At 37.0% G+C, this 19,111-nt stretch overlaps 1 protein-coding gene and 1 long non-coding RNA gene across 8 annotated transcripts in view; one reads left to right on the plus strand and one right to left on the minus strand.

Annotated features, from left to right (window-relative positions):
• The window catches only part of TMCC1 (transmembrane and coiled-coil domain family 1), a 239,531-nt gene that overhangs the window by 124,697 nt on the left and 95,723 nt on the right, over positions 1 to 19,111 (minus strand). Inside the window, exon 1 of one of the 7 annotated variants that reach the window (XM_034658810.1) lies at positions 2,634 to 3,396. The exons of 5 other annotated variants lie outside the window; for them this stretch is intronic. In XM_034658810.1, coding sequence (XP_034514701.1) covers positions 2,634 to 2,672 — 39 coding nt within the window. In that variant the 5' untranslated portion in view covers positions 2,673 to 3,396. Of the gene's footprint in view, positions 1 to 752; positions 773 to 2,633; positions 3,397 to 19,111 lie in introns of those variants that run through there. One more of the 7 variants, XM_034658812.1, reaches the window with a different exon arrangement.
• On the plus strand, positions 3,082 to 3,653 carry LOC117801932. Its single transcript, XR_004624776.1, has 2 exons — positions 3,082 to 3,223; positions 3,377 to 3,653. It is a non-coding gene; the product is annotated as an uncharacterized LOC117801932 (long non-coding RNA).

The following is a 19,111-nucleotide window of genomic DNA, read 5'->3' on the forward strand; positions in this document are numbered from 1 at the left end:
CCAATGACTTAACTTCTCCAAACCTGTTTCTTTAATGACAAAATGAAGCTGATACCACCTAACTTGAACATTCATTAGGGGAATTACATAAGTCCACATTGGCAGGTTCTAGACTATTCTGACTAGCTCATGCAGAGGACAGAGGGCAGAACGAAAAAGCTTTCATTAGTGAATATTTTTTAAGTCACATGTGAGAAAACTATGTAGAAAGAAAATCTAAAGTGGCAAAGAAAAGAAATTTTCTGGGAGTCAGGTAACTAGTATCTAGTCAAAAAGAATTTATTGAGCATCTCTTTTTAAAAATGAAGATTTTTACTTCATCTATTTCTTAATTTACTTCCTCCTTTTACAAGTTCAGATGTGAACATCTATTAGCCTAAAGGAATCATTTGAATACTCTAGGGAAAATATCCAGTGTAAGTAAACACTGCTATCAAACTTAAGATAAAAAGAATCTAAATTAGATACTAGGTTTAAAATAACTGCAAACATTTACATTTTCTTTCACAAAATTTCCAACAGAATCTATAGATGATCATATGAGTATTCTTTTTGTTAAAATAGGAAATTGCTTTTTAAAATATGAGATCATCTTAAGACAATTCTACACTTGTGGAATACTATTTCTTATTGGCAAAAATACTTGTTACTAAAGTTGGAATCATATGAAATTGCATGCAATTTCTAGTCAACTGTTTTTGACCTACGAAAACCTAATTTCACTTTTAGTGTTCAATGTGTGCCAGAAATACCATATACTGAGTTAAGACAGGTCCTGTGATCTCAGGTAACAGGAGTTTAGCTGAAAAAAACAGAACAGAGGTACAGTGCATTCACTGAAATTAAAAAAAGGAAACTTATTGATATAACCATTCATTTCTCTTTCATATTTTAGTACCCACACAGATTGAAACAATTAAGTATATTATTTCTTCAAGTCATTACTGAGCATACACTATATTAAGGACATTTGATAGAAAACAAATTTCCTTAGATTTCGTCCTAACCATTCAGTACAAGACCTAGAAACCACATTAAAAAATGGAGGGGAGGGGTGACAGAAAAAAGAAATTAAAAGAGGTTACCTCTTTGAATGTTTTTATATAATATACCTTTTGTGTACTCCTAATTCCCCCAAGTGTCTTTTCTATAAATCACAGCAGGGCATATAGTATATGGTATAAAGTGAAAAGCGTAAAAGTTCAAAAAATAAATGGGAAAGACTGGGAACAAAGTACCTAGAATGAAGTTATTTGCTAATTAGAAAATTATCACCTGCCTCTGAACTATTTCAGGCACTCTTGTGCAGAAAAATTACTGCCCTGAGAATCTACATATCTGCTTTTTAAATGTACTACATATCTGGAAATATATAAACCAAACATTGTTCAAAGAGAAAAAAAAACGATTCTTTTTAAATTGCTTAGAAGAAATTTGGGGGCTTCTTGGCCCACTACCCCCAACACACATAGCTAGAAATGGGGGAAGAGAAGCAAGGGAAATTTATTTTACTACTGTTAAAAAATCCCTGTTAGGTTTGGTGATCCAAGAGATGAAATCTGACATGTAGATGGACACAAGAGCTTTCTTTGCTCATTTTTGCCTGAGTGCACACATTCTACACTGACATCACCTGTGAGGAACTAAAAGGTTTTCCCTTAAGATTATAACACATTTCAGGATTTAACAATTCTGACTAACAACCAAGAAGGTGAAGAAGGCCTACTGATTTACTATTTGTTTAAGTTTCTGCCTGCAGGGAATGAACTGTGACACAATTCAGCCGCAAACTACGACCTTTTTAGATTAGGCTTTTTAAGGAACAGCATAATTTTTGAAATAAAGCTCAACTCACACACCTCTTTCCAAACTAGTTCCTGCACCAGCTAAATAGAGAGCTCAACAACTGGGTCAAGAGAGGGATGGCCATGGCGGGGCTAATTCAGAAAATCGGCAGCCCCTCTTCCAGAAGAGCTTTGCTTTTTTTTTTTTTTTTAAGTTTGAATTTCTTAGGTTAAAAGAAACTTTCCCTCAAAACTTCACAAATGGAACCTGCTTTTCAAGCAGAACTCTGCAAAAAACTGATTTGTGAGCCTTCTGGTTAATGCTTTTCACTCACTCCTTCATTAACTATGCAAATTTCCTAACACAATCACTCATTTTAACATTTTTATGCAGGTCTTGCTTATTGGACTATTTTATGGAAGTTTTCTCCAGTTTAATACTAAATTTTGTACAAAAGCACTGATTCCACAGGCCAATAAGGCTTTCTCATCTTGGTCAACAAGCTGCTAGATTAACTGCTAATTAAAAATGCACTTTTTACCCACTATTCTCTTTCACACATACCCCCCTTGGAAACTGTATTTCAGAAGCAAACTATAACTTTCTCCAAATTCACAGATGACAGCTTTGGTTTTAGGGTAACAAAATCTGGAGTTGCCAGTGCAGTCAGCCTGAAACCTTTGTGTCTGTCAGAGGAAAGAACAAAAGGCAGCGCTTCCTCCCCCAGCCCCTCCTTAGCTCTGGAGGAAGGCAGGCTTGACAGAACAGTTCTAGAGAAAAAGGAAACCATGCTGAATCTAGTGAGAGTTTCCCCTAAACAAACACACAAAGCTACCCAAGCTACCCACCTTGGATAGCTGCCTCCTGAGGCTAAAGCGTTGAACCATGGTCACCCTGAGTAATCTTCAGACAAAGCAATCCACGAAGGGAAGTGTTTTTTGTTTTTTTAAAAAACAGCTTCTTGGAAAAGTCGGTGGCAAAACATTTTGAAGACTATCACAGAAGTCCAAAGAATTTCCCAGGGAGTCCTAGCAAACTTGGAACCACTTCATTGTTTCATCGGGAGATACTGCAAAGCCTACGTCGGAGAGGGCGGGCGGACCCACGGCAGGGAGGGGCAGAATCCTGGAGCTGCTTCGCCCAGTGCCAAGCTCGGTTAGCACTTCCTGTGAGTCAGCCGTGAGGGGTCCAGACAGAAGGACCACCCCTTCTCTTTCCACCAAATCCTCAGCCCAGGATGCCGCTCTGGTGCCACCTGAGACTCCGGGGGGCTGAACCTGATGTTCTGGTCTGTGTGGGGCGAGGAGTGGCGCACCGGGGTAAGAAAGCATCAGCCTCAAGCAGAAACCTGGCAACTGTAATTCTTCTCATCCTAAAGCCCTCCCAGTGGAGGAGGTCCCTGCAAAGAGCGACATCCCCTTCTCAACCTCCACCTCAGGTAATCTGCTGGATAAAACGGTGTGAATAAAAGGCGGTGGTAAAAAGCCCCTGACCATACCAGCTCGGCTCCGAGGAGACTCCTCCCAGCTGGGCTCGGCAGCTGTCCGGCTTTGTCTAAGGTAATTGGCCAAGCCTTTCCTCTTATTCACAGGGAGGAGTCCCGCCTCAGGAAGGAATGTCAGGTGCAGGGAGGCATACTTCGTGGGTGACTTCAACTTCTTTACAGCGTGACTTCAACTTCCCTACAAGTTAAACTAAGGCTGTCTCCTGAGCTGACTGACTTCTCTCATTAGACCGATGTAATTTTTAAAAATCTACACACATAACAAACAAAAGAAACAGCTCAGAGTGAATTAATGAAGGTAAAGAGGTATGAAAATGACAATCTTGAGGACAGTTGCAAAGATAAAAAATATTTTGCTATCGTTTGCCAGTCTCTTTCTATTTATTCGATTCTGCTGCCAGACAACCCGTGTAAGGACAACGCTTCATTTTAGTGAAATTTCCACTCTTCACGCTCCTCTCTGAATTGTTCATTACTCCTAAATGATTTTAAAAACTGACCAGGGCAGAACTTTTGGCACATATTAATTTTCCTTGCTCTAGTGATTCTCTATTCCCTGTAAGCATGATTATGCTTATGTTACATATAGCCTTTGTTAGAATGAACCTACTATGTGCAGTCCCTGTGTTAGGCATTTCACATCTACTTTCCTATTGATTTCTTAAACACCCCTGTGAAATATGTATTAATACTCCAATTCTTCAGATAAGTAAAGCAGGAATAGTCTCTCTAAAACATCAGTATTATCATGAGGAAACCATAGTGTTACTAATTTTTTTCTTTGGGAGAGAAAAGTGAAAAATGAATTTGAAAAGACAGATCTTGGGGCGCCTGGGTGGCTCAGTTGTTAAGTGTCTGCCTTCAGCTCAGGGCATGATCCCAGAGTCCTGGGATGGAGCCCCGCATCAGGCTCCCTGTCCTGCTGGGAGCCTGCTTCTTCCTCTCCCACTCCCCCTTCTTGTGTTCCCTCTCTCGCTGGCTGTCTCTCTCTGTCAAATAAATAAATCTTTAAAAAAAAAAAAAAAGAAAGAAAAGACAGATCTTTTATAGTTATTCTCAACTATGCTCTTATCACACACTCCAGTTTCCATTTATCACCAAACATGATGCACAATTTTAAAAACTTCACCTAAAATATCACACACATATTTCACAATACCTTAGGAAGAGTACAACAGATGTCAAACAAGTAACAGGATGCCACAGCTCCAAAACGAATCACTCTAACCAAAATATACATATATAAATTTTATTCCAAAAATCTTAAATGGAAAACGGTTGAACATACTTAAACTATCTGTGAAATTCCAAAGCTAAGAAAACTTAAATCAACAACTATGACTGAAAGTAAAGGCTCCCTCATATCTAAGGTTCAGAATATGCAATGTAACCTAATACTTAAACTGATTGTATCTTAAGTTCAAGTGGAAGATAGGCTGACAGAGAACCGGAGTTCTGTGTGTTTTCTGTTTTGTTTTGTTTTTCAAGGGTACGAGTACCAGTACTTCCATCTTTTTCCTACACAGAATAAAACTGAATCTCCTGGGAATGAAGGAAGACCTAATGAGATGCTGGTGTGGAAATAAAGTTCCTTACAGAAAGACATACTGTTTTAAATATAAACATGAAGTGTTTCTGATATAATCAACTAGAATCCCAGATAATTGCTAGATTGCAAAGAACTGCAAGATTCTTTCTAACCCGCACCTCCCAAAGAAAGGAAAGAGGAAAAGGAATTAGAAAAAACTGTCAAAAGTCTACACACCTAGGTACACAAAAAAAATCAATCATGAATTGAACAGGATATAAATCGTCAAAGTCCCAGATACACAAAAAGACTCATGGATTAAGAGAATGGTGTCTTCATTCTAGGAGGAACTTACTCATTTTTTGCCTATTAAAATAAAGATAAACCTAAAGATAAACCTCTAATTGTTCAAATGCAACAAGACCTGTTAAAAATCATTTGAGTTATGATTGCGATCCAATCCTTGATTAGACAACAAAAAACTGAAAAGATCTTCAATAAACATAGCCGTTAGGGGAAGAATTAGAATCTCTGAATATGATCTATTTTGAGGTGTCTGGCAGCAAAGGATGAAAATAGTAGACCAAGATCAAAGATTACAAAAGAATAGCTAGAAAGACAGAAATGTATAACCTAGAGAAAAATCAACAGCTCTGCAATCATTCTGTTATTACTCCAAGACCTGAATAAACAATGTCCTTCAGTAATCTGTGATTGAAAATCCACAACCCCCTTACTCTATATAGAAAGACAGGAACTGTCCATGGGGTTCTTAATCTTTAGATCACACATTCTTTAGGGATCTGTTAAAAGCTATGAACTCAGTCACTGGAGTGACAGACATAAAATTCATGAATAGACATACACGGTGCTTTCGACACAATTCCAAATGGTCAATGGATTCCCCTAAAGCTTGTCCACACACCCCATTTTAAGAACTTCGTTAAGTTCCCTTGGGGTACCTGGGTGGCTCAATAGTTAAGCACCCGACTCTTGATTTTGGCTCAAGTCATGACGTCAGGGTTGTGACATCAAGCCCTGGGTCGGTCTCTGAGTATGGAGCCTGCTTGAGATTCTCTCTATCCCTCCCTCTTTATCCCTCTGCCCCTCCACCTGGCTCACTCACGTTCTGTCTCTCAAAATACAAAACAAAACAAAAGTGAAAACAAACAAAAAACCTCTTGTTCCCATCATAACTAAAAAAGAGATGAACATCAATCACTAAGCAATCCTGTCTTCTGCTTTCCACCGTAGGTAAGAGTTAGTAGATTTAGGAACCAGAAAAAAAGTCTGCCTTTGACATGTTGGCCCCAGCTCCCCATACTTTTCCTTACTTGTTTGTCAAATAATAATCTGCTTCCAAAGCCACAAATAATCTTTAGGAAATGGCATTTTATTTGCTTTAGTTTTTACTATCTTTGTAGAAAAACAAAGATAAATATTTTATTCTCATTTTATCCATCATATATAACCCCACACTAGGGATAACATTAGTACTTATACATTGCCCCACCTATGTATAAACATATGTATGTATGATTAACTAGGACTATACTGCTTTCTGATTTACTTTATCACTTAAAAAGTCCAAAAACAGGGTAGCCTGGGTGGCACAGTCAGTTAAGCAGGTGGCTCTTGGTTTCAGCTCAGGTGGTGATCTCAAGGTTTTAAGATCAAGCCCTGTGTCAGGCTCAGCATTCAATATGAAGTCTGCTTAGATTCTCTCTCCCTCTCCTTTTGCCCCTCCCCCCACCTCTCTAAAATAAATAAATCTTTTAAAAATGAGGGTTACTGGAGGGGAAGTGGGGGGGATTGGGTAATTGGGTGATGGGCATTAAGGAGTGCACGTGATGTGATGAGCACTGAGTGTTATACACAACCTATAAACTACTGAACACTACATCTGAAACTAATGATGTACTATAAGTTGGCTAACTGAATTAAAAAAAAAAAATCTTTAAAAAAAAAAGTCCAAAACAACAACAACAGAAACATAAAAATACCTTGGGTAAATATTTATGAAACTTAAATAATCATCCCAATTTAGCTGGTTTCTATATTTGAAACACTTCTCTGTCCCCTCTCTGCACCAACTTCATTCTTAAAATTGTATATGAACACATTTTAAAATAAATTGATATTAAAGTTGTATACTACTGAATATCATGTAATACAAACTACAGTTTTACAGAGAAGTAAACTGAAGTTCAAAGGTTTTCAAACTTGCCCCTAAATCATGGAGTTGGTATTAGAGTCAGAACTGGAACCCCAAATACAAATTTCACTACATTGCTGTTCCATTACATCACACTTCCACTTATTTTTAATAATTTAAAATGCACCAAAAACAAACACTAATTAAGATACTCATGCAATAAAGTTCTTCTGAAACTGAATAATTATTCTATTTTTTAAAATGTGAACCTTTACACTTTGAGTGAGTCTCCTTGAAGCTTGGCACAACAGAAGAACTCTTATAACACCATTATATTAAATAAATCATATTGTTCAAACTTCATTGTGGGTTTTAACCAGAGTCCTGTGATAACCCAGAAGTAAAAGGAGCCAGAAGTAATAGAGCCAGCTAGCTACCAGTCAATAAACCTAAGCCTAAAAATTTAATAGGCTTTCATTAAACAACGCCATGTCATTTCAGAAAATCCCCCTTTCATTCACGCACTAAACAAGTATTTATGACACCCTTTACTTTTAAGGAGGTCACAATCTAGTAAGGAAATAGAAAACTTAAACAATTGTCATTAATGTGGCAAGTGCTATAATAGCAGGGACAGTAATGACAAAAGGAGTGATGAACTTTTATGGGACAAAAAAAGTTTCAAACCCAGAGTCTTTAAGGTTGGAGAGGTATTTTGCAAATGGACAAAAAAGGGGAAGGGCAGTCCATGCAGCAGAAAAAATACAAGTTAAGGACGCAGAGGTGTGATTCAAGTGTTAAGTAAAACTTCGTTTTTCACAGCAACAAGGCAATATGTTGTTAGCCTGTAGTGTTCAAAATGTTTTTTGTTTGTGGAATGGGAATGTGGATTGTAACAAAATTCAGTTATTCCTCCTTTCTTAATTGCACATTGGTTTACCATTTTTCTATAAACTGCCCAAATGGGAATAGCCCAACATTAACAAATAATAATGTTATAGGTTCTCTCTTTATAGAAGTTATGACTCTTGTAGTTACTGTCTGCCTTTAAAACAAGGAAGAAGGAAATCTACTTTCAAAAAATTTAATAAATAATGCTGTCAGCTTCGGACTCCCTCTGGCAATAGGCCCCTTAAAATTATATGAGATTTCTAACGTGCAAAAACAAATTTCACTTGGCAATCCCATAACAGTAACAATACAGATACCATATTTTATCTACATAGAACAGATTAAGTAACGTGTAGTTATTTATAAAGGTCTAAGCCACTGTCAACATAATTAACCCTGAAGGTAGTACATTTTACTAAGTAGTAAAAAGTTAAAAGATGCTGATTATCAAAAAATTTGAATACCTCTTGTACTCAATTCCATTAACTAACTCATTGTGATAGCTGATTTAAAGAGCAGTCAACCACATCAAACAACATTTTTATTTTAGTGAACTAGGCATGGCTCTTTCAAATATGCTAAGTTAAGGTTGCCCCCTTTTTATATCAGCAATATTTAAGGATTTGCATTTATTTCCTCCAAAAAATTCATGCCACGCATCACCTGCTGTAAATGCATACAAGGAAGAGGGAAAGAAGAAAAGCTAGAGGAGGGAGAGGAAGAAAGTTTACTATGTGCTTACCAAGTGCCAAACAACTAACCAGACTACTATTTACTATGTTGTAAAGAACATTCAGTAAGATTATAAATATGGAATAATTAAACACAACAAAAACAAGTCCTTAAAACAGTTTACAAGGTGTTCCAGGTGCTGGTCCCTGCTTTCCCTCTCCAGACATCTCACACTACTTTACACTTAACTCCAAATTTCAGCTTAGACGTCTGTACCTTTAGGAAAGCCTTCTCTGTCAACCCTCACCAACCCTTTTCTCCACCTTACCTTCCTTACTACACTGTATAGCAGCCCCCCCCTTAACTGAGGAGGATACTTCCAAGACCCCTAATGGATGCCTAAAACTGTGGATAGTACTGAACCCTATATATGCAATGTGTTTTCCTAGACATACCTACTTATTAGTAGGTGCCAAAATTCCCGATTAATAAAATTTATAAATTAGGCAGTTAGAAATTAACAATAACCAGTATAAAATAGAACATTACAACCATATACTGTAATTAAAAGTTATGTGAATGTGTTCTCTTTCAAAATATCTTATTGTACTGTACTCACCCTTCCTTTTGTGATGATTTGAGATGATAAAATGCCTACACGAGATGAAGGGAGGTGAATGATGTAGGCATTGTGACATACCGTTAAGCTACTACTGACCTTGGGGCACCTGGGTGGCTCAGTCAGTTTAAGTGTCAGACTCTTGATTCAGGCTCAGGTCATAATCTCAGGGTCGTGAGATCAAGCCCCTTGTTTTTCGTTTGTTTTGTTTTGTTTAAGATTTTATTTATTTATGTGACAGAGAGAGAGACAGCCAGCAAGAGAGGGAACACAAGCAGGGGGAGTGGGAGAGGAAGAAGCAGGCTCCCAGTGGAGAAGCCTGATGTGGGGCTTAATCCCAGAACGCCGGGATCACGCCCTGAGCCAAAGGCAGATGCGTAATGGCTGAGCCACCCAGGCGCCCCATCAAGCCCCCTGTTGGGCACCAGCTCAGCAGGGAGATGGCTTGAGATTCTCTCTCCTTCTCCCCCTCCCCCCACTTGTGTGCTCTCTCTCTCTCAAATAAATAAGTCTTAAAAAAAGAAAAAAGAAAAAGCTACTACTGACCTTCTGACCATACATCTGGAGAATTATCTCCTTTTGGGCTGCAGTAAAAAGCAAAACCACAGATAAGGGGGCCTGCTTTATTGTAATCTGTTTCATCTTCATCCCCCTCATCAAAACAAAAGTTTCTCAGGGACAGGGACCCTAACATGCTCATAGGGGTATTCTGGCATCTACTAGCTCCTTCAATATTTATTGAATAAATGGCTTAAAAATATAAGGCAGTGTTCAATGGCTCTATACAACTTCCAAAGTTTCTAAGACATTCTGGGGTTCCTTCTCTCTCCATCAACCATCTCCCATACTCCCAAACTCCCTGGTATTTCCACCTAATTAAATTCTACTTACTCTTCTATTCCACTTTTGTGGAATTAATTTTATTAACCATTTGTCAATTATTTATTTCCCATTTATGAAATACTCTTTATAATTTAGTCTTTTCCAATAAAAAATTTCCTATGAAAATTCAGAAAATACAGTAAAATATAAAGAATAAGAAACTTTGTTCAGGGGCACCTGGGTGGCTCAGTCGGTTAAGCGTCTGCCTTTGGCTCAGGTCATGGGGATCAAGCCCCGCGTTGGGCTCCCTGCTCAGCGGGAAGCCTGCTTCTCCCTCTACCACTCCCCCTGCTTGTGTTCCCTCTCTCGCTATCTCTGTCAAATAAATAAAATCTTTAAAAAGAAAGAAAGAAAAAGAAAGAAAGAAAGAAAGAAAGAAAGAAAGAAAGAAAGAAAGAAAGAAAGAAACTTTGTTCAAAATATCACCATACAGAAGTAACTACTACCAGTGTTTTGATGGATTTTCATCTGGGATTCTTCTTGTTCTTAAATTATGTAAGTAATGTATGAATGCTTAATTGTTGTAACCACTGTTATCAGTTTATCCTTCCTTTACAATGAACTTTTATACTATTTACCTATAAAAGTATGCAATATTATCTTCAGGTTAGCTTGGTTTGTTTCTTAACCCAACTAATATCATAATATACATATTAATTAAAACTCCCCTTGCTATGGTCTGAATGTTTGTGCCCTCCCAAAATTCCTATGTTGAAATGCGAAAGTCCAATGTGATATTAAGAGGTGGGAACTCTGGGAGGTACTACACTCATCAGGTTGGATTAGTGCTCTTGTAAAACAGATCCCACAGAGCTTCCTAGCCCCTTGCAACATGTGAGGACACAACAAAAAGTCTACAACCTGGGAGAGGGCCCTCATGCCATGCGGGCTGATCTCAGACTTCCAGCCTCCAGAACGGTGAGAAATAAAATTCTATTGTTTATCAACTATCCGGTCTGGTATTTTGTCATAGTGGCCTAAACAAACTAAGATACCAGTTTTAAGAATTCAAGAATTTACTTAGAAAATTTTGTCAGAATATATGGATCTCTACTATTGCTACATAATATCCCATAGTACAGACAGAACAGTTTATTTAGTTTAGTGTTTTATTTAGTTTATTTTTCTTGATGACAATTTAAATTATTTCTCGTTTCTGCTAGTATAAACAATACTGCCCTGGTACATGCCTACTTTTGGACATATGATATTTTCCCTCCAGAACAGATACTAAGATATGACCCAACCCATTCAAGGTCCAGCCCGAACTCATTTTCTTCAGAAGCCAACCCTGTCCACTTCAGTTCACTGTCATTTCTGCTTTTGTGTAACTCATAGTGATAGTTCTTGTACTTCTGTATTTGCTATTCAGGTCCTGTACTGTTACTTAGTTTTTTAAGCATTAAGCATAGGATTACATCTTATACTTTCTGTATGCCAATTGTATAGTATCTTAAACAGAGTAGACACTTAATAAATATTTATGGAATGCTCTGAAAACCTTAAAAGAAACCATAATCTTGTCTGATAGGATAGATATGTAACTGTTCTATTACCTTATTTCTTTATTCCAATATAAAAGATTACACAAACTCTAATGTTGAACTATTATTGGGATTGTACTATATAAAAAATAAAACACAAAGGAAAATAGTGAAAAAGGAAAGGAGAGAACAAAAAAAAAAAAGCTGTAAGATATATAGAAAACCATTAACAAAACAATAGCAAGTCCTTCCCTATCAGTAATTACTTCATATATAAATGCATCTACACAAAACCTGAACACAGGTGTATGTATACAGCAGCTTTATTCGTAACTTTATTATAACTTTATTCATAACTGCCCAAACTTAGAAGCAACTCAGACGTCCTTCATCAGGTGAATGGGTAAAATGTGCTATATCCAAACAATGGAATATTATTCAGTGATGAAAAGAAATAAGCTACCAAGCCATGAAGACACATGGAGAAACCTTAAATGCATATTACTAAGTAAAAGAGGACAATCTGAAAAACTGCATATTGTACAATTTCCAACTATAGACATGCTGGAAAAGGCAAAACTATGAAGACAACAAAAAAACAGCAAAATACTGATTAACTTTAATAGTGGACACATGTCATTATACATTTGTCCAAACCCACAAACACCAAGAATGAACTGTAATGCATAAAACGGGCTTTGGGTGATTATGATGTCTCAATGTAAGTTCATCAAGTGTAACAGATGTAGTGGGGGATGTTAATAATGGAGGAGGCTATGCATGTGTAGGAGTATAGGAACATGCTGAAATTTGCTATAAACGTGGAACTGCCCCCCCAAAAAATAAATCTTTTGGGGTACCTAGGTGGCTCAGTCAGTTAAGTGTCTGCCTTTGGCTCAGGTGATGATCCTTTGAACTCCCTTCTCAGTGGGGAGCCTGGTTCCCCTCTCCCTCTCCTTCTGCAGCTCCCCCTGCTTGTGTGTGCTCTCTCTCCCCCTCCCTATAAAAATAAATAAATCTTCTTAAAAGATGCAAATGGGATTAAGCACCTCAATCAAAGATCTGAATGGATTAAAACCACAGGATCTAACTATATGCTGTCTACAAGCAACTCAATTTAGAGCTAAGAACATATATAGGCTACAAGTGAAAGGATGGAAAAAGACAGTACATAAAAGTGGTAAGTAACCAAAAGACAGAAATGGTTATATGAATACCAGACAAAACAGATTTCAAATCAAAATCTGTAACAAGAGACGAAGAAGGATATAATGATAAAGGTCAGATCACCAAGAGAAATCCAACAATTATAAATATTTATGCACCAAACCTCAGAGCTCCTAAATATATAAAGCAAACTGAAAGAATTGAAAGGAAAATTGCCAGCAACACAATAGGAGATTTCAATACTCCACTTCCAAAAATGGACAGAACAATGAGAGAGAAGATCAATAAAAAAACAGATGACTTTAATAACACTATAGACTAATTAGAATTAAAAGACTTAGAACACTTACACCCAACAACAGCAGAATATATATTCTTCTCAAGTGCACATGGAATATTCTCCAAGACAGACCACAGATTAGAACACAAGTCTTTTTTTTTTTTTTAAAGATTTTATTTATTTATTTGACAGAGATAGAGACAGCCAGCGAGAGAGGGAACACAAGCAGGGGGAGTGGGAGAGGAAGAAGCAGGCTCATAGCAGAGGAGCCTGATGTGGGGCTCGATCCCATAACGCCGGGATCACGCCCTGAGCCGAAGGCAGAAGCTTAACCGCTGTGCCACCCAGGCGCCCCATAGAACACAAGTCTTAACAAGCTGAAAAATTTTGAAATCATACAACATTATCTTTTCTGGTCACAATGAAATGAAATGCAAGGAAAACCAGAAAATGTACAGTTGTGCGGAAATTAAACAACATACTCTTAAACAACCAGTGGCTCAAAGAAGAAGTCACAAGGTAAATTAGAAATGCCTAAAGACAAATGGAAATGAAAATACAACTTATCAAAACTTACGAAGTACAGCAAAAGCAATGCTCAGAGAAACCATTGCAGCAGTAAATGAATACGTTAAAAAAGAAAGATCTTAAATCAACAACCTAAATGTACACCTGACAAAACAAGAAAAACTAAATCCAAAGCTGGAAAGAAATGATAAAGATTAGAGCAGTAATAGAAAATAGAACAAAAGAAAAAGATCAATGAAACTAAAGAGTTGCTTTTTTAACAGGATTAACAAAGTTAACAAAGCTTTAGCTAGACTATGCAAAGCATGAGAGCCAGCATGTGGATGGGTGAGCAGGAGAAAACTAAAGTCAGAAATGAAAGCAGGGACATTACAACCAAATCCACATAATAAAAAGGATTATAAGAGAATACCATGAACAACTGGTAAGCCAACTCAATGGTTAACTTAGGAAAAAAATGCATAAATTCCTAGAAATACACAATATAACCAAGACTGAATTGTGAAGAAATACTTGGGACACCTGCGTGGCTCAGTCAGTTAAGCGTCTGCCTTCAGCTCAGGTCATGATTCAGGTTCCTGGGATCGAGCCCCGCATTGGGCTCCCTGCTCAGTGGGGAGTCAGCCTCTCCCCTCTGCCCTTCCCCCTCTGCTCATGCTTTGTCTCTTGCTCTTTCTCTCTCAAATAAATAAATAAAATCCTTAAAAAAAGAAGAAGAAGAAGAAATAGAAAATCTTAACAGATCAGTAACAGGAAAAGAGAACGAACGAATCATTAATCAAAAAGGTCTCAAGGAAGAAACGCCCAGGATCAACCAGATGGCATCAATGGAGCAGTCTATCAAACCTTAAAGAAAAATTACCATGAATCCTCCAAAAACTCTTCAAAAAAGTTTAAAAGGAGGGAACACTTTCAAGTTCATTCTATAAGGTCAGAATAATCCTTCTCCCAAAGCCAAAGACACTACAGAAAAACTACACACCAATATTCCTAATGAGTATCAATGTAAAATTCCTCGGCAAAATAATAGCAAAGTGAATTCAACAGCACATTAAAAGGATTTTACACTACGACCAAGAGGGATTTATTTCGGGAATGCCAAGATATTTCAACATATGAAATGTGATTAATGTAATATGCCACAGTAACAGAAAGAAGGGAAAAAATCATATGATCCTCTCGATGTAGAAAAAGCATCTGACAAGACTCAAGACCACTTTCATGATAAAAACACTCAAAAATTATGATTAGAAAGAAACTACCTCAACATAAAAAAAGCCATTAACAGAAAGCCCACAGACGACATCATACTCAATGGTGAAAGTCTGAAAACTTTCTAAGACCAGAAATAAAGTAAGGATGTCTGTTCTTGCCATTTCTATTCCACATAGTACTAGAAGTCCTAGATAGAGCAATTAAAAAAAAAATGAATAAAAGGCACCCAAATTGGAAAGGGGAAAAGTAAAATTATCTGTTCACAATGACATGAATTTATATATAGAAAACCCTATCGATTTCACACAAAAAGATGCTAACAAATGAATTCAGCAAAGTTGGAGGACACAAAATCCACGCAAAAAAATCAGTAATGTTTCTATAACTAACATGAATAATCTGAAGAAATTAAGAAAATAATTCCATTTAAAATAGCATCAAAAAGAATAAGATATTTAGGAATAAGCCAAACAAAAAGAAAGACTTATACACTGGAAACTACAAAACACTACAGAAGGAAACTTAAAAAGACACAAATAAAAGGAAAGATATCTTATATTCAAGGATTGGAAGACTAAATATTGTCAAGGTGTTCATTCTACTCAATCTACAGACTCAACAAAGTCCCCACCAATATCTCTGTGGCGTTTTTTTGCAGAAACAGAAAAATCCACCCTAAAATTCATATGGACTCTCAAGAGGATTCTGAATAGCCAAAACAGTTTTGAAGAAGATACATAGAGGACTCATATTTCCTGATTTCAAAACACTTTACAGGCGTGCCTGGCTGGCTCAGTCAGGATAGCACGTGACTCTTGATCTCAGCACTTTGAGTTCAAGCCCCACATTGAGAGTAGAAATTACTTAAAAATAAAATCTTAAAACAAAACAAAACAAAACAAAACAAAAAAAAAACCACTTCACAAAGCTGCAGTAATCAAACAACATGGGACTGGAATAAAGACAAAGATCAGGGATGCCTGGGTGGCTCAGTCGGTTAAGCAACTGCCTTTGGCTCAGGTTAAAATCCTGAGGTCCTAGGATCGAGTCCCCCATCAGAGCCTTCACCTGCCACTCCCCCTGCCTGTGTGCGTACATGCTCTCTCCCTCTCTGACAAATAAATAAACAAACAAACAAACTTTTAAAATAAGACAGAGATCAATAGGACAGAATAGAGAATACAGAAATAAACCTTCACGTATATGGTCAAATGATTTTTTAACACAGGTGCTAAACTCAGTCTCTTCAACAAATGTTGCTGGGAAAACTAGATGGTCACATGCAAGAGAATAAAATTAGACCTTCATCTTATACCATATACAGAATTTAACTCAAAGGACACAAAGCAAAAAGACACTAATGGAACTTTATTAAACTTAAAACTTTTGTCTAAGGGAAACAACAGAGCAAAAAGAAAATCTCCAGAATGAGAGAAAATGTTTGCAAATCATGTATTTAATAAGGAGTTAATATCCAGTATATGTAAGAACTCCTACAACTCAACAACAAACAGCAATTCTTTTAAAAAAAAGGGCAAAGAACTTAAATATTTCTCCAAAGATAATATATAAATGATCAATAAGCATATGAAAAGATGCTCAAAATCAGTAATCATCAGAGAAATGCAAATCAAAACCACAATGGGGTATCACCTCATACCCATTAGAACCCTTACTATCAAAACAACAGAATGTAAGTGTTACTATGTGGAGAAATTGGAATCTCTGTGCATTGCTGATTGGATCAGAAAATAGCAGAACTGCGCTACTAGTAAAATAATAGAATATGGTATGGCAGTTCCTCAGAAAATTAAAAATAGAAGCATCGGGGCGCCTGGGTGGCACAGAGGTTAAGCTTCTGCCTTCGGCTCAGGGCGTGATCCTGGTGTTATGGGATCGAGCCCCACATCAGGCTCCTCTGCTATGAGCCTGCTTCTTCCTCTCCCACTCCCCCTGCTTGTGTTCCCTCTCTCACCGGCTGTCTCTATCTCTGTCAAATAAATAAATAAAATCTTTTAAAAAAAAATAGAAGCACCATATAATTCAGCAATCATACTTCTGAGTATATACCCAGAAGAACTGAAAGCAGGGTCTTGAAGAGATATTTGCACACCTCTGTTTATAGCGGCACAATTTACAGTGGCTAAGAGGTGGAAGCAAACCAAATATCCATCAAAAGATGAATGAAAAATAAGGAATGTGGTTATAAATCAAAGGAATATTATTCAATCTTTAAAAGAATGATATCCTGTCACATGCTACAAGGTAGAGGAACCTTGAGGACTTCATGCTCGGTGAAATAAACCAGTCAGAAAAACACTAAAAATACATGATTCTACTTATATGAGATATCTAATCAAATTGAAAGAAACAGAAAGTAAAATAGTGGTTACAGTGGCTGGGGAGAGGGGGGAAAGAGAGTGTTTAATGATGTAGAGTTTCAGATCTGCAAGGTGAAAAAGGTCTGGAGATCTGTTTGCCAACAATGTGGATATACTCAATACTACTAAATTGTACACTTAAGAGAGAGTTAAATTGTAAATTTTATGTTATGTCTTGTTTACCACAATTTTTTTAAAGTGATACTAATTATATTTCTATCTATTTCCAAGTATGCCCCTTGATTCAGCACTTTTGTTTCCTTAAACATTCCTCTCTTCTTTTCTTGCATTTAGTCATGTAAATCAACCAACAGCTGTCTTTTTCCAGAAAAATGGGATCGTCTCTAAATAATAGGACATTCTCTCCAGATAGAAATGAAGAGTTTTGACAATAACACATCACTGCAGAGCTTTAAATACCCAGTACCAAAAAAAAAAAAAAAAAAAAAAAAAAGGCTATTGTCAAGAATCCTTATAAATAGACAGACAACTACTCCTTTCTGGTTTGTTCTTTATACTACCTTATTACTTATAATCACACAATGTTAAAAAATAATTCTTTTAAAAAGAATCAGTTTCTTTAGTCTTCATTTACATTTTATTGCTCATAGTTGGCATTTTTAAAAGAATAATCACATTAAAAGTAACTGCAACACTAAATGAAATAATTACAATTCCGAGGTTTTGTTCTCTCAAGTGGTACCCCATGCAATTGTTTACAATGCCCAGAGTATGTTGAATATGACAGTATCACAGTCAGAAAGACAAAGGAACAACTCTTCCCTCACAGACTAAAGAAACATCTCTAGCAGTAAAAAATGAGAACAGTACGAATGTCTGGCAAACCAAGCAACAAGAGAAGGTTGTTTAGCATTATCATATCTTTCTACTGAGAGAATCACTTCAGCATAATGAAATGTTATTCTTTATCTTTAGTAATACTTCTTGCCTTAATATCTAAGTTATCTGATATTAACACAGCTTAATCACCTTTCTTTTGGTTAGTATTTGCATGGTATTAGCTTTTCCTGTCTTTTTAGTTCCATGTTGCTATTTATTTTAAATTTATCTCAAGAGTTCTTTAGTCTTCTTTTCCTGCTTCTTTTCTATTAATCAACTAGTTTTAACATTCCATTTTATTTCTTCTATTTGTTATACATTTTTGTGTTATTCTTTCAGTGGTTACCCAGAAAATAATAGTACACATTCCTAACTTGCTATAGTCTACCTTAACCACATTCCAAACAATACAAGACCTTAACAACAATTTGACTCCATTAACTCTCCTCCATCCTTTTTGCTATTGTTGTTGTTTATTTCTAAAATGTTTTTAACCTCTCATCATATTATAATTTTAAAGCTCAACTATTAACTAATTTAAGGAAATATAGAGGCAAATTATTTACAAAGTAAACAGAATTAACCAATACTATTCCAGCTATATTGATATTTACTGAAATCCTCTACAGATATATAGCATGGCAGCCAGGTCTTTAGGTAGTGTGTGTTAGTGTTCACATCCACAGGCGTTGTGTATCAAACTGGCACTCCACAGAATTTATAGCTCTGGCCTCAGTAGTGTGGAATTTCTAGAACATAAGAGGGACTCTGATGTAGCTCTAGAACCTAGAAGTTAACACTAAACGAGGACCTCAACTCTCCCTCTTCCAGAGCATTAGGCTGTCATTTTATTTCATCCTTTCCTCCTGCTGGAATGTTTCCAAGAACGCTACAGAACAAATTTCTAGGGGCACCTAGGTGGCTCAGTTGGTTAAGCGTCTGCCTTCAGCTCAGGTCATGATCGGGATCAAGCCCCTCGTGGGGTTCCCTGCTCAGCGGGGAGTCTGCTTCTCCCTCTCTGCCCCTCCCAGCGCTCATGCTCTCTCTCTCAAATAAATAACAAGGGGCACCTGGGTGGCTCAGTCAGTTAAGCAGCTGCCTTTGGCTCAGGTCGTGATCCCAGGGTCCTGGGATGGAGTCCTGCACCGGGCTCCTTGCTCAGCGGGGAACCTGCTTCTCC

This window comes from Ailuropoda melanoleuca, chromosome 4, assembly GCF_002007445.2.
Source record: "Ailuropoda melanoleuca isolate Jingjing chromosome 4, ASM200744v2, whole genome shotgun sequence".
Taxonomy (NCBI): domain Eukaryota; kingdom Metazoa; phylum Chordata; class Mammalia; order Carnivora; family Ursidae; genus Ailuropoda; species Ailuropoda melanoleuca.